Source organism: Pygoscelis adeliae, unplaced genomic scaffold (genome assembly GCF_000699105.1).
Source record: "Pygoscelis adeliae isolate BGI_AS28 unplaced genomic scaffold, ASM69910v1 Scaffold94, whole genome shotgun sequence".
Taxonomy (NCBI): Eukaryota; Metazoa; Chordata; class Aves; order Sphenisciformes; family Spheniscidae; genus Pygoscelis; species Pygoscelis adeliae.
Genome location: NW_008824547.1, coordinates 37639 through 53207, shown reverse-complemented (window position 1 = coordinate 53207; position 15569 = coordinate 37639). Strand labels below are relative to the sequence as shown.

Genomic DNA, 15569 nt, shown 5'->3' with positions numbered 1-15569 from the left:
GTGGCCTCGCCTCAGCCCAGGGTGCCGGTGCGAGCCCTTCTGGGGCCGGGGGAGCCCGGTGCCAGGGTTGGCGTCCCGGGGGTTTGTTAGGGTGAAGGCGGGGGGGGGTGTTGAGCTCGGTGTTCTACCTGAGGCTGTCAGGACCAAACCTGAGAAAGGTGCTCGTATGGGGAGTTGGTGTGTTTTTTCTGCTTTGTTTTTATGGCATTGTGGGGGCACACCGCTAGAAATTGGCAGTGGTTAATTCTGAGCACTGCCTTCTCAGAGGGAGCGGGAGCGCAGGAACAGTGACAAATCAGAAGATGGATACCATTCTGATGGCGACTACGGAGAGCACGACTACAGGAACGACATTAACGATGAAAAAGAAAGCAAAACCATCATGTTACGTGGCCTTCCCATCACGGTTACAGAGAACGATGTAAGTACCCAGGAAGGGGCTTTGGTTTTCTTGTGCCCTGGGAAATGTGCGGCTTTGTGTCAGCAGGTCTGTGTGGTAGTCGCTGCTGCCATTTTGTTGAAAGCTGCATCATGGTGGCCCTCTCTCCAATGTGTTGGTAGCGCTGCCATTTTGAATCCTAAAAGGATTTAAACTGTCACTGTTAAGTAACAGAGGTCAGTTGAATGTTAAGCAGTTTCTTTCAAACGGAACAATCTGTGAATAGTCTTTTTTCATGCATGTTTGGATGCTTTCCCTAAGAGTGGATTTTAAAATACCTGCTCTTTTCTGCTTTTCTGTATAGCAGGGTAGAGGCAGATTTTTTACTTCTCCCCTCCCCGCTGCCCCCAACCTCTGGGAGAGCGAGGGAGGGGGAGAGAGACAGACAGGAGGTACTTACTTGAATTTTTCCGGGTCTTCATTGGGGCCAGAAGTTCTGTCTGGTGGGGTTACACACACACACCAAGCTCCTCAGCTGAGCACGGCCCTGCACAAAGCTGTTTTGTGTGGGTATAGCTGTGGGAGTCATAAAATGGCTGCTGTGGAGCTGACGGAGCAAGTACAAATGAGCTTGGTACATGGTTTATCTAACTTTTTTTGATAGAAAGATATTGAAGGTGATTAGCTTTGAGCTTTTTTATTACTGTTTTTTTAATTTTTTTTTCTTCCTTGCTGGATTATTTTGATTACCAAGGTACAAGTCTACAACTGTTACTTGAGGGGTAGGTGGGAACCCTGTAAAAGCCGAGCTATTCCAGTTTGTTTTCAGACAGACTCGACCTCTGCCTCTTTATGCATCGATTATTAACACAGAGAATCCTTTTGCACCATTTCTGCAATGGAATTTTTTTTGTTGCTTTATTTTTCTTGATTATTTACTGTCCTCCTAATATTGAGCATTCTTTTTATCATTGTGTGCTGGTCTAATACTTCCGTAAGTGCTTGATAAAGTGTAGGCTCCTGCATCCAAATGAGACAACCCAGTCAGACGTTAACACAGAACACTTCAGAACAGTTTTTGTTTCTGAGGTATTAATGCTGTAGCTCTACAGTTGTGCAAATAACTGTAGCATAATTTATGGGAAAGTTTAATTCTGGGCTCATCTTTAGAGTGTAGATGATGCATCTTGGAACTACTAGTTGTTTTCTTAAGTTAACATTACTTGACACTTCTGATTGTGTACGTATTTTTTCAGCTTTTTCCACTTTTTGTGGAAAAAAAAAGCTACTTGTACTGAAGAGGTCGGTTCCAGTCAGCATGTAAACAGGCAGCTTTAGATCAGTTTTGAGTCTGCCGAGCAGCCCTGTTGTATGTAATGTAGTTTGAGTTCTGTAAGAGCGGCTAAAAACCTCCTTTTGTCTTCTGCTCTGATACTAAAAAATTCGTTAATGTTTCTTTTTCCTATATGCCTCTCCACGGTAACTATGTAGCCTGTGCCACAACTTAAGCAGCTTTGTTATGGCTGAAGAACTGATGTCTCTTCAGCTTGTTCTTTGACAATACATTCTTCACAAGTCTCCTTTATCCCCTGAAAAACGGAAGGGGAACTGTTGTAGTGTGAAGCTTAGGAATACATACATCATGGAGCCTTGCAGTATAGCGTTCTTGTTTTTCTTTGCTAGGAGCCAGGGGTATTTAGATATGCAGTGAGAGGGATGCTAGCAGTGTTGTTCATAAAAACTTGGAGCAAGCACAGTATTTGCCAAATCTTGCACAAATAACCTTGAAACAAGATCATAGTGATTCAGATTCTGGAGGATTCTGTGGTCTAAGTGAAGATGACGGTTGTTACAGTGTAGCAAAGGGCAAATGTTAGGTTCTCCCCAAAGGTTTTCTTTTTCTCTGACGTAGTGTTGAGGATTTTGTTTCTATGTACCTCTTGTGTGTACTGTAAGGTAGGTTGCTTCTGTGACTGTCCTGTCTGTCTGCCAAGATGTGAAAATTTAACTGTCTGATTAAAATCTTACACAGATTCGGGAGCTTATTGAGTCCTTTGAAGGTCCTCAGCCTGCAGACGTGAGGCTGATGAAAAGAAAGACAGGTGAGAGCTCTTAATCCAGTTTTTGACATCACCTTCCTCTTCCCCAGCCCAAAAGAGTATCCAGAATTGTCCCCAAACTGCAAGCACATGCAATAAAAAAAAAATAAAAGGTTTGCCATGGCTAAGGAATGTGGCTTTTTGGAAGACTTTTAGATAGCTGGTCAACATGTTAAAAGAAGTCTGTCTACAGGGGGTTTTGTTAACAGGTATTGGTAAGTAATACTAGTATAAACCCTTTTAATAGTATGTAGTCTGTTGCATGGTTACCTTTAAACATGGATTCAAATCGAGTGAAATGTAGCCAGTTAAGGGAGCTTGGTTCCTTGCCATGGCAAAATAACGAGCAGATCCCAGCAGTTGACGTCGCATTTGTAAAGCTGCTTTGTCATGAAGTAATGAAGCAGTTGGAGAGAGATTCACCTGTTTTAAAGGAACTGACTAACACAAGTATCCCGTCTATATCTGAATGCTGTCTCTAGGTGTAAGCCGTGGTTTCGCCTTCGTGGAGTTTTATCACTTTCAAGATGCTACCAGCTGGATGGAAGCCAATCAGGTTGCTTCACTCACCAAGTCTAGATATTCCTGAAAATGGAACAAGTCTGTACAGTTTAAAAAAAAAAGGAAAAAATAAAGGTGGAAGGAGTGGTTTGTTCCATAACAGTGATTTAAAAGAATAAAAGCTTTGTATATATTAAAATTTGTAACAGGAGGACAAAATACCAGGTAACATTAGGAGAAAAAAATGGCTATTTTGAGCAATCCCTGGTAAAATGTGTCATTGTTTTAAATTACTTCCATTTTGATTTAATTGGCTCACAAAGGTTTAGCAAGTAGTCCTTAAAAAAATCCTAACTTACTTCCACCTGATGTTTCCTTCTCTGTTGCCAGAGAAAGCACCAGATCTTTGCATTACAATGGTATTAACCCTGAAAGAGAAGTGCCAATTCATGGCAATAGTGTGTTCCCCCAGTGAAAGAGGGAGAACTGGCTCTTGTAGAGGAAAAGCACGTTTATTCCAACCAAATGTGGTGGAGAGTGAGTTCTTGCATACGTTATGCTATGTATTTTGGCTTTTTTGGAGTATGACTTGAGGAGGAGCCAAAATGCAATAAGTCCTCCAGTTTCTTTTCCAATTAGATTTTCCTGTTGCACTGCAAACAGTTTCACTGGCTTTTGCTCCTTTTTGAATATTCATAATCTGTTTTAACAACAGAACTTAAAAATACTCTCAAAATGAGCAAAGTGCATCAAGCCATTGGTTTTTTTTACAACCGAGTATTTGATGTGAAGGTCCCTGGGCAGCATGAGGAACGGTATGCTGCTCTGTTGGTGTTAACGCATAAATAAATGGCACCGTAATGGGATTCATAGGCAGTTAGTTCCAGCAGATGGAAGTTGTCTTGTGCCCTATGCTGGAATAGGGTTTCACGTGTCTCATACCATGGGTGATTTCCCCAACCAGAGAGCAGCGTTCAAATTCTGTTTTCCTGGCATGCTGTTCAGTAGGGTTGGTGGATGCAGCGGGAAGATTTATATCAAGAAATTAATGCTGAGCATGTTTTCAGAAACGAGATAATTTTAATATATACAAAGCTGTACTGATGCATAATTTATTGAAACATACTCAAATTCACTCCAGTAACCAGCCACCCTAGTAGCAGGGAAAACGTAGAATCTCCCCAGCAGCCCGGTTGCTGACTGTTAGATGAAAGAATGATGTATTGCAACTATGCCAGCAGCTTTTCTATGTGTGCATATCCAGTGAGTGCTGGGCCCTCCAACCCTCCCTCCTGCCGGTAGGAGAAATGGCTTTGCCCTATTTAGTTGTGCAGAATGTGAGAGCCTTATTCATGCTACATGCTAGATCTATGTCAGACCCTGTTATCAGAAAAGCCACTGGTCCTGACACTTCTGTGGGACCTCTGCAGTAAGCCAACCTGCTATAAAATTAGTTCTTCTATTTAAATGTCTGGGGTTTGGCCTGGCCTCTAATACGTGCTTCCTCAGACGTACTTCCACCTGTTTGACTAAAATACGTGGATGGCCATATTTTGAAAGGGCATTCTGCATACCCACGCTTGGCAAAGTGTGAGGCTGAGAATCGAGGCTTCTTAAATAGACGTAAATTCCTAACTCCTCTAAAGTCAGAGTGAGGGGATATGCTGAAAGCATTATGAACTTTTCCTACCCCTGGAGAAGCTTCACTTGCAGTCTAGTTACTCATTTTGGAGAGCTCCTGCCTGAATGAAGAACACAAACCTATCGTGCAGGCTTCCAATTGAACTGATGCATTAGTCAAAGGAAACCACTCTGAGTTACGTTTCAGTTGATGGCACTTGTAATCCAGCCTCCAAGAAGTCTAAGCAGGGTCCCTTTGGGAGGAATTACTGTATTTTCAAAGGGACACTTCTGAAGAAAGTGCTTGGAAAAGTAATCCAAATGTGGTTAAAAGGTCTGGGGTATTTGGAATAGGGGAAGAAGTGAAGCAGTCACCTAAGGACATGTTTTAAAAGTCGCTCAGTGCTATACCAGAAGTGAATAGAAATGTGGGGGCAAAGAGACTCCTAAAAATGTGTTAATCCTGAACGCAGCAGGTTAGGACTTTGTCTCCTTCGAGACACTTCCTGGTTCCATGTCAGCGTTTAGAGTTTGGCAGCTTTTTCAACACTCCCTGATTCCGTTTATCTTTGCTCCACATCCCATTCTCTTACTGCCCTCGTCCTCCTCTCTGCAGGATTGGATGGGCAGGGTGTAGGTGGCGGTGGTTGTCCTCCACATCCTCCCCATATGTTGTCCATTTAATTCAGGAGCACTGATTCCTCCGAAGGGTGCTCTGCCATGGGAAAATGGACATGTGTGCCTTGATACAGGAATAATTGAAACTACTTTTTTTGCAGAAAAAGCTGGTGATTCAAGGGAAGCAGATTGCGATGCACTACAGCAACCCCAGGCCTAAATTTGAGGACTGGCTTTGCAACAAGGTACAGTGCGTGTTTTTATTGGAGGGAGTTTGTCTTAGCCTCAGTGCTCTTCACCAGCTCAGTGGTTTGTACCAAGTGATGCATGATTCGGACCCGCTCGTACCGCTGGTCCATATGACATCATAGGAATAGTAAGACACAGGAATGAAAAGGTTCTGTAGGTCTGGTGACAAAGTAGATGGAGTGATAGAGGTGTTGCCCCAGAAGACAAAGATTGGGCAGTGAGCTGCACTAGAATATGAAGTCGTTAGGTGATGACTAATCCAGTGTCAGATTGCCGCTGGTCTGCTGCATACTGCTGTGTGCTCTGTGTTTGAACCCCCCTAAGTGGAGATGATTTAGTCAGATGAAGACCAGGCTGTTTTGTCAGGCTTTAACCACGCTTTTCCCCCACAAAGATAACTTGTTTTCCAGCCTATGTTTCATTTTAACATTGTGCTTTTTAAAGTAGTTAACAGTGCCTGGGATTGTAAATCGGAGACCACACAGTTAAAATAACTAAATAATTCAGGAGGACTAGGAAAAAGGTAGCTGGGATGTTCTGAAAAGCAGCTGTGATAGGGACAAGGGTGGCTTTTGCTGTTCTCGCTTACTCTGGTGCGTTTAGCTTTGTTGTGGTACTTTGTATGAATGTCTAATTTTCATTGTTGTACAGCAAATGCCAGAATGGTTGCTAATTACCTGAGTTCTTAACTAGGCCTCTCTTGTTCCTCATAGTGCTGCCTTTACAACTTCAGAAGGAGGCTAAAATGCTTCCGCTGTGGAGCAGACAAATTCGGTACGTTGCATTGATCTCTTTGGCTGTGTTTGATTTTGTGGGAGACTATGTAGGAAACAAAGTTCACTGTGGGTCCTAGGCTGGCTTGTGAAATGGGGTTTGAGTGAGCAAGCCATATTGTGACTACAATATTTCCCTCTTCCTATGAAGATTCAGAACAGGAGGTGCCACCTGGAGCAGCAGAAGCCGTTCAGTCTGTGGATTATTACTGTGATAGTAAGTTATCTTTGACTTATTGTTTAATGCTAAATGTAAACACAGGTACTAAAATCCTTCCTGTACCTCAGACTGCCCACTGAAGAACCTAAAGTTCTCTGGAAAGCCGTTATGTGCACAGCTAATGTCATACTTTCTTTTCTCCTTAGCCATCATTCTCCGAAACATTGCTCCTCACACAGTAGTGGAATCCATCATGACTGCCTTGTCTCCGTACGCATCTCTGGCAGTCAATAATATTCGTCTTATCAAAGACAAGCAGACTCAGCAAAATAGAGGCTTTGCGTTTGTGCAGCTGTCTTCTGCCATGGTGAGGGCCTTACTGATGCATTGGAGAGAAACAGCTTTTTAATGTGCTTCGCATTTAGAGCCTTTGAGCTGTCTGAAGGGCTGCCCCAGTTCACCAAGGGTTAATTGACACTCAGTGTGTCAAAGCCTTTCATCATTAGCTGCAGTTTGGAAAGAAGGTGGTAGGATGTTGTGAGCACATTGGAAAGCTATTTTCGTAGCAGAGTGCTGTTCTGGATTGAAGGCTAGCTTCACACTTGGATCACAAAAATAATGGTCTGGGATCATATTTTGATCACAAAAATTAAGGGCTGGGGCATAGAATGTGGGAGGAGGTGCACAGAACTTGGCTTCTTTCACCTTGAGAAGGGGGAGGAGGGGGACCTTGCTGCTCTCTGCAGCATCCAGTGGGAGGGTGTAGGGACAGTAGAGACACATTCTTCTCAAGGGTATGCAGGGATAGGAATGTAGGCAACAGCCATAAACACTTGAAACGTGGGAAATTGCAGTGAGGTACAAGGAAAACCTCTTAACTGTGAGGGAGGTCAAATATTGGGACAGGGTCCCTGAAGGGTGGTGGAAACTCTGTTCCTGCATATACGAAACTCAATCAGCAATGGGATCTGTTTGGACCTGCTTTAGGCAGAGTGGAACAGTTCACTGTTTATTGAAGAAATGTTTTACGCTGAGGGTGGTGAAACACTGGCCCAAGTTGCCCAGAGAGGTGGTGGATGCCCCATCCCTGGAAACATTCCAGGTCAGGTTGAACGGGGCTCTGAGCAACCTGATCTAGTTGAAGGTGTCGCTGCCCACGGCAGGGGGGTTGGACTAGATGACCTTTAGAGGTCCCTTCCAACCCAAACTATTCTATGATTGTTGGATGAAAACGGGTGCCTGATCTCAGTCTCTGCTGGCCTCCCTTTTGGAATAATTTGGGGCAAACATCTGCTTTAAAAAGCTAAGATTTTAGAACATGTTTAATACTTGGTGGCCCAGGGAAACCTGCACTATTTGCACATGGGCTGTGATCGGTCCCATTGTGCTCTTCTAAGTGTGTATAGTGAGGAGATGGAGATGTTCTTAGAGCTCTAGCTGCTTTCAGAGGCACGTATGGGAAAAGGTGGGGCTTTGGGAGTTTCTTAATCCTCCTCAGTAACCTGCCTTTCATAATAATGAGTATTTCTTGTTGTAGGATGCTTCTCAACTGCTGCAGATTTTACAAAGTCTTCAGCCACCATTAAAAATTGATGGCAAAACAATTGGTGTTGACTTTGCAAAGAGTGCCAGAAAGTGAGTTCTGATAGCAGTTGATTATTTCCCCCCTCTCCCCCCCGCGTTTGCATTAAAGATTTGTAGTTGTCACCCAGGCTTTTAAGTTTACTGTCATTCCAAAGTTTTGTTTCTCTTAAGTGTCTTGTGTTGCATGCATCTTGCTCTTCATTGTGTGTGAGGAGAGTGAAAACTGTTTCCTACCACCCGTTTCTATTCCTCTGAAGATAACATCATAACTGCTTGTGTACACAGCACGCTTGTTTCCTTGGAGACCTAGTGACTTGTTCTTGACTGTACAACAACGAATCTAAAGTTCCTTTACTTGCCAAGCAATGCTTTGGCTCATTCATTACAATCAGAATGTTTATATCTGCTAAGAAATCCACACGTAAGGGCAGACTCTACCTCCTTGCATAGGGAGACACTTCAGAAAAAAGCAGTATTTACTCAGATGCGTGATTTTTGTGGTTACAGAGACTTGCTTCTCCCAGATGGTAACAGAGTCAGCGCCTTCTCTGTGGCAAGTACAGCCATTGCTGCAGCTCAGTGGTCATCCACTCAGGTATGATTTGGAGGCTGTTGCTCATAGTCCTGCTTTCCTGAAAATGAAAACGTAGAGCATATAATTTCACTGCTGGCCACTTGCTTGGTTGAACTGACCAAAGCTGCTATGACAGATCTGCTCTGACAGTTAGGCTGGAGCCTAAGCAGTATTGAAATCTTAAATGCAGTAACTTACCTGTCCCTCACAAAAACTACCTGCTCGAATTTCAGCCACAGACTGGAGAAGGCAGCACCCTTGACTACAGCTACCTCCAGTCAGGACAGGATGGCTACACACAGTATGCTCAGGTTAGTAGCGGCAGTTGTGCTCTAACCAGTGGGTTGTAATTTGGGCATCTGCTCATCTTGCATTGTCACTCATTTCCCTTTGCAGTACTCCCAGGATTATCAGCAGTACTACCAAAATCAAGGAGGAGTGTTGGACACAGATGCAGCTACCATATCAGGTAGTACTTCTGACATGTGGGAGATGCTGTTGTTCATAAGGATAATTTTGCAATAGTGGTATTTTACCTCAGCCTTTACGTTAGTTTGCTGGGTGAAGGGAGACTTGGCTCATTTTGCTCTCAGGATGTCTGAATGAGTATGTGTTAGTAGAGAACCATAACAAATCCGTTCAAGTGGGACCTCTAGTCTGCAAAAGGAGAGAGCAGCCTCTGTTTCAGACTATTGATAAAAGCCTTGAACTCATGAGAAGTGTGTAAGCAGCTCTAGACAAATCTTCAGTGCTAGCAGCTGTCAGAGGCCAGGAATCACTGTCTTTGGGAGCAGAATATTTCCTCCTGAAAAGGAAACTATTCCTTGTCTGGGTAGAAAATAACCACTGTGTATCTGTCTCCTTTTGAATGTTTATTGCCTTGTTTGGCTACTGGAGCTGAAACTGTAAACAAAGTAATTTTAGCCCTAGGATGAAGTACTGTTTTACAAATTAGTTGGCTTATCCATTGTTGCTCTCTGTTGGCAGGAGCTCCGGTCACTACCACCACAGCTGCAGTTGTGTCCCAGAGTCCTCAGTTATATAATCAACAGACAAACTCACCTGACTCTCCGGTAATTACAGCACTAATTACTCCTTGCTTTCAATGCCAGGGTTATGTGGGATATCTGCCTTAGCTGTGGCCTTTGCTCTTTGAAGTGGGTGGTACAAGAAAGCTGCTGAGTGTCCGTGGGTTAGTCACAGTGCTCGTGGTCATAAGTCATCCGCCATCTCTTTTCTGTGATAGCTTTGTTCTTTGTTAAAGTGCTAAGTGTACTGGTGAAGAGGAGCTAGCTGTTGTATGTGTGGTGTGGGCTGCTCATGCCTTTGCTCTCTGTCCTTGTTTTCTTGCACCTTGGTGACAGGTTTTTCTAATTGAGGTTCCTGGTTTGGGGTTGTTTTTTTTTTTCAGACGCAATCAGCACCACCTACCACTAGCACTCAGGCACAAACAGCTCCCCCAACTGGTGTAGTCCCTGGAACCAAGTACGGTAAGCAATTGGGCGTTGCTTTTGGGGACAGGTATCTGTCACTGTATCGCAAGAGAGAGACTTGGCTTTGGCTGAGTGCTCTATCACCATACGTCAGTGGTGAAGCTGTCCCTGGAGAGTGTATTCTGCACGGGTGATTAAGAGCCCTTTACAGACATGTCTGCCGTCGTGGCTGCTAATAATCTCAGAATTTTACCTGAAATGTAGAAAGATACCTGTCTGAATTCGACTGGAACAACCATGTCCCACACTTTAATTTTTTTACAGCTGTCCCTGACACTTCCACCTACCAATATGATGAATCTTCAGGATATTATTATGATCCTATAACAGGGCTCTACTATGATCCTAATTCCCAGGTAAACACAAGTTCTTCCCGCCTGTCTTAACTGTTAAGGTCCATTAGTTCCCTGTCTCTCATCATATGAGCGCAATTAACTTTCTGAGGTGCACAAATTGCCAAATGTCGCAGATAACTCTCAGCAGAGTGTGTAGGGCTGGGACTTGACTTCCCTCTGGTATAGTCCTTCATTTTTTCTTTCCTTAATTTTCCTCCCAGTTTGGCCGATATAGGATTAGCACTTGTCACAAACACTGTAGCTGAGCTATTTCATTGCAGAGTGCCCAGCAAAGCGCACCCAGCTCTGGGCTTTGGTGGGTCATCTCTTGGGAGAGGCAAAAGGTTCTCCACAGTGCCATTGGGCAGGATGGCTGTGTTTGGGGACAGAGGCTTCAGCCGCTTCGTGCCTTTTGACTCCTTTGTGGAGTCTGCAAAACTTGTTTGTACTTTGCAAAACACCTTCCCCTTTGATGCAGTCGTCTGAATCAGACAGCTTGCTTGGGTTCTCCCTTGGACGCTTAGCTTGTATGAGGCGTTTAACTAACTGACTCTCTTCTCCTCTGTCCGGCAGTATTACTACAATGCCTTAACCCAGCAGTACCTTTACTGGGATGGCGAAAAGGAGACCTACATGCCTGCTGCGGAAGGTATTGCATACCAACAAACAGCTACCACAACCACCACCAAAGAAGTGAAGGAGAAGAAAGAGAAGCCTAAAAGTAAAACAGCTCAACAGGTAAAAGACAAAATGGGATCGTAACTGGGCTATAGTCTTCTGTGGAATGGGATAATAGTTCTCTTTTTTCATGACAAAGGAAATCCTAGGTTATTCGGTGGGATGCATGCGTGCAATGTGCAGGCATTGTAGAGGGCTGAGGAGAGGTGGAGTTGGCAAGGCTTCAGTGCAGAAATAAGCTCTGCATAGGAGGAACGCATATGGAATCGTGCCAGGACCAGTGGGAGTATAACTGAGCTGTCACTTAGAGGATTAGATTGGTAAGAAGGGTTCATACAGTAAAAGAAGCAAGCTGCGGTATCTTTGAACGCTGTATACAGGGAAACAGCTGCACTACATCCAGTGTCCTGTGATTTAAAAATAAAAGGTAGTGGGTTGACTTGTTCTGGAAACTGCATGCAAGATTGAATCTGTGTCGTAGGAGATTGATAGCTGTGGGGGGAGCTGTCTGAGCAAACCACTCTGCATTTCAGATTGCTAAAGACATGGAGCGCTGGGCAAAGAGTTTGAACAAGCAGAAAGAAAACTTCAAGAATAGCTTCCAGCCGCTGAGCACCAGGGAGGAGGAGCGGAAAGAGTCGGCGGCTGCAGATGCAGGCTTTGCCCTCTTTGAGAAAAAGGTGAAGGTTCTGGCAATAGTGTGCAGCGGGGTGTGGCGTGGCAGAGGGCTCGGTGCTCATGGCATTCTTGTCTCATCCAGGGAGCTCTGTCTGAGAGACAACAGATCTTGCCAGAGGTGATGAAAAATGGGGACGATGAAAATCCACTGAAGGTGAGTATGAGATACCTGACAGAGGTATTCCCAAAGGTTACTGGTAAAGCACTTTAGAGGAGGCCTAGCGGATACTTGCTTTCCAACCTGGATTTCCATGGCATCATCTGTAAAAGGTTGTGGTGGTTACAGTGTCCCGGTGCCAGTGCAGTAGGCTGGGTGACTGAGATACGCTGAGAAAAGCTGTGACTTCTTCTAGCCTCAAGAGCTCAGTTGAGGTTTTGAGGTTGCTAAAAACACTACTCAAATTATTGTTTGGCTAGTGGGAACTTAGTCTTGCAGCCACTGCAGTGGTTCTTCTGAGTTGCATTTCGTTCTTGGTAATGAGAGAGTGATGCCTCTCCTGTGCAGCAAACACATCTACAGCCTCTGTGTTCCCTTTCTGGGCTCTCCTCTGAACTGTGGTGACGCTGCACTCCCCTTAACGCTGTCCTTCCTTTCTAGCGTGGCCTCGTGGCTGCCTACAGTGGTGATAGCGATAATGATGAGGACTTACTGGAAAGAATGGAGAATGAGGAAGAGAAGCTGACTGACTGGAAGAAGATGGCTTGTCTGCTGTGTAGAAGGCAATTCCCAAACAAAGACGCTCTGATTCGGCACCAGCAGCTGTCCGACTTGCACAAGGTAGTTGCACTGTGCTGTCAGGAAGGTACTTGATTGCTGTAATTCAGTGTGTAAACCAAAGCCATGATGCATGTTGCTGTTCGGAAAACTGTTCCTCTTACAGCAAAAACAGTTGCAGGTGGATTGTTGCTCTCCCAGAAGTCAGCTACTTACATAAAAAGAGCTGTTGTGCATTTCATGTTGTTAATGCAAATCTCTTCTTGTTTCAGCAAAACATGGATATCTATAGGAGATCAAAGCTTTCGGAGCAGGAACTTGAAGCCTTGGAGCTGCGTGAGAGAGAGGTCAGTGTTGAGATGAGCAGATGAGTAGCTAATGGAAAACCTGCACAGATGATACGTTGAGCTCTCCTTATCCTGACACATGTCACTCGAGATAATCCTTGTAAGCCAACCCCTTCTTGGGTCAAGGTTCAGAGCTGTCCTGTTACATGGAGAGAAGTGTCCCATATCCCACAGCTACTGCCTAGCAGGGAAGGGTCCTTCCACCTCCAGCTCAGGGCTGCCAGACTGGGACCAGAAACCTTTGAGTGGCAATCAACAGCTGATTCAGCAGGTGTTGGGACCGGGCTCTTCCTACCCCAGTGCAGGTTCTGATGCGCTCCAGGGACTTGCGTTACAGGTGGTTCTTTTTGTGGTGTTAGCCTGCTAAAACATGGCTTGACTGCAGCGGACAGCTTTCTGTAAGAGCGGGCATTTAGCTTCTGTAGTTCAAAGACGAACAAAAGTGTCTTTAAATCAGTACTAAATCTGGTTCCCTCGTTGCAGATGAAATACAGAGACAGAGCAGCTGAGAGGCGGGAGAAGTACGGCATCCCAGAGCCCCCTGAGCCGAAGCGCAAGAAGGTCTACGACGCCGGCACAGTGTATGTATCTGAAAGCTCCTCAGCGATTGCTTCAATACACCATGAGCAATTCGGTTAACTCATCTCTTCTTCCTGCAGTAATTACGAGCAGCCCACCAAAGATGGCCTTGACAACAGTAATATAGGCAACAAGATGCTGCAGGCCATGGGCTGGAGGGAAGGCTCGGGCTTGGGAAGAAAATGTCAGGGCATCACAGCACCCATTGAGGTGAGTAGAGATGGATGCTTCCTTGATGAGGTTTGGTGCTTTTTTTTTTATCCAGAAGCACTCGCTGCTGAAGATGTCTTGTGGAAGAAGCTGTGCTATCTGCAGCAAAGCTGCCTCTGTTCGCATTAGCTCCCGCTCCTGTGTCCCGTTGGATGCTAAAGCTGGGGCAGAGCTGGGACTCGGACAGGCAGGGTTGCGCTTCCTTCTGAAGCCTGCTCCTGAGGTGCTGTGGCAGCGGGCCTGCGCTCGAGCTGCGTACCCCAGTGCTGCTTAGGGCGGGCTGCCCTCCCTCCAGCCGTTGGCTTTCCTGGGTTTGTCTGCGCTCTGGGTTATGCTGTTAGGAACTGTGTTCCGCGTGGTTTCATTTTGGCTGCTGTTGGGGTGGGGTCGGAGCGGTGTGAAGCCAACAAGTACGGGGTTTTGTGTGCAGTCTGATCTCTTGGTGCCAGCATTTACGGCTGCATGGCATCCCCAGGGGAGCTTGAGAAGCTGGCTGGACTGGTGGGTTTTTCTGTGGTGTCCTGCGTGGTGGCGTGGCCTCTCGCTGCAGAGCTGAAGCGTGTCTCTCTTCCCTTGCAGGCCCAAGTACGAATGAGAGGAGCTGGCTTGGGAGCCAAGGGCAGCTCCTACGGTGTCTCCACTGCAGATTCATACAAAGACGCGGTGCGGAAAGCCATGTTCGCTCGCTTCACGGAGATGGAGTAACGCGCTCTGGCCCGCAAAGCACTTGTTAGCCAGAACTGACTGTTAAACTCTGTAGCCTTGGTGGCCTGGCTGTATTCTGGTTATGGTTTAGAGTTGACCATTTCATTCCCTTGGACTTTTTTCCCCCTCTCGGCATGTAACACTTCCATGAGCAGATTGTTGCAACTGCCCCAACTTCATGCTGGAGAGCTCCTGGTTAGACCAAAGGGGATGCTGATCTTTATACGGTCCTGTATATAGTGTAATGTATTTTGTGTTTGGAGCGTGTTGTCCAGATGCTGCTCCTGCCCTCCGGAGCAGGGGCAGGACCCGTTAGCTGTGGTTTCACACCGTCTCTGCTCTCCTTTTGTTGTATTGTCTGTCTGGTTTTTTTTGGAGAACTTTCCTGTACATTTTGTATGATACATCTTTGTATAGACTTTTTGAAGACTTTGATTCTAGTTGCCAGTTTGGCTCATTTCCAAAAGAAATACATCCAAAAATTATCCTATTTCTGTTTCTCGGTGGGTGAATGAAGAATAAGTTGCCAATGCTACTTGTCCTCTCTGTGGTTCTGCTTCTTCCTTGATGAGACTTCATCCTGGAGTCTCTCTCCTCCACGCAGCGCTCTGTTCACCCAGGAGTCTGTCTCCTCCAACGCAGCGCTCCGCTCGCCTGCTTCCTTTCCTCCGTAGGCTGTGCTGTGCCTTGTTACGACTGTCTTTCTCGCAGCTTCAGCATGGACGCTGGCTGGTGGGGGACCAGATCTCCTTGGATCCCCTCCTGCCATAGCTGCAGGAGCAGGAGAGGACCAGCAGAAGCGTCTTCTGCAGCTTGCAGGTCCTGCTCAGGAGCCCCTGGGTGTTACCAGCTGGTCCTCTGGTGGGTGGTGGGCTGAAGGGGAGGGTGGCCAGCCTGTGTGGCACCTCTGGGGGGAGGTCTGAGCCTGGCACAGGGTTTCTGTGCTCCACCTCGGCTTGCCCTGGGCCGGCTCGGGCACAGTGCTGCTGGAGGCTGGGTCACGGTGAACCACCTCCTCCTCTCCCAGAGGTTTCCTGCTGCAGCTGTTCGGTTACTGTCTTCGTATTTCTCCTCTGCCTGTGCTGGTGTCTTGGGTATCACCTTGCATCCTCTTCCCAAGAGCCAAGATGAGCAGAGAAGGGCTCAGCCCTGACCTCTGCCTTTGCTGATGCCTTTGGCTGTGGGGCTTGCTCAGCCCTCCACAGGGAAGCCGAGCCTAGGGCTAGTCTTTCCTCATGGAGTAGCCAGGCCAGCACTGTCTAGGTGGGCATG

At 46.1% G+C, this 15569-nt stretch overlaps 1 protein-coding gene across 1 annotated transcript in view; it reads left to right on the top strand.

Moving 5' to 3' along the window:
* The window catches only part of RBM5 (RNA binding motif protein 5), a 17917-nt gene extending 3130 nt beyond the window's left edge, over positions 1-14787 (top strand). The window contains exons 2-23 of the mRNA XM_009321835.1: positions 266-421; positions 2412-2481; positions 2961-3034; positions 5379-5462; positions 6180-6240; positions 6391-6456; positions 6606-6766; positions 7937-8034; positions 8491-8578; positions 8791-8868; positions 8954-9026; positions 9545-9630; positions 9969-10047; positions 10315-10406; positions 10959-11123; positions 11597-11743; positions 11824-11895; positions 12340-12519; positions 12729-12803; positions 13287-13384; positions 13463-13592; positions 14172-14787. Of these exons, the coding sequence (XP_009320110.1) occupies positions 266-421; positions 2412-2481; positions 2961-3034; positions 5379-5462; positions 6180-6240; positions 6391-6456; positions 6606-6766; positions 7937-8034; positions 8491-8578; positions 8791-8868; positions 8954-9026; positions 9545-9630; positions 9969-10047; positions 10315-10406; positions 10959-11123; positions 11597-11743; positions 11824-11895; positions 12340-12519; positions 12729-12803; positions 13287-13384; positions 13463-13592; positions 14172-14297 (2259 nt within the window). The 3' untranslated portion in view covers positions 14298-14787. The remainder of the gene's footprint in view (positions 1-265; positions 422-2411; positions 2482-2960; positions 3035-5378; positions 5463-6179; positions 6241-6390; positions 6457-6605; positions 6767-7936; positions 8035-8490; positions 8579-8790; positions 8869-8953; positions 9027-9544; positions 9631-9968; positions 10048-10314; positions 10407-10958; positions 11124-11596; positions 11744-11823; positions 11896-12339; positions 12520-12728; positions 12804-13286; positions 13385-13462; positions 13593-14171) is intronic.
* The last annotated feature ends 782 nt before the right edge of the window (positions 14788-15569 follow it).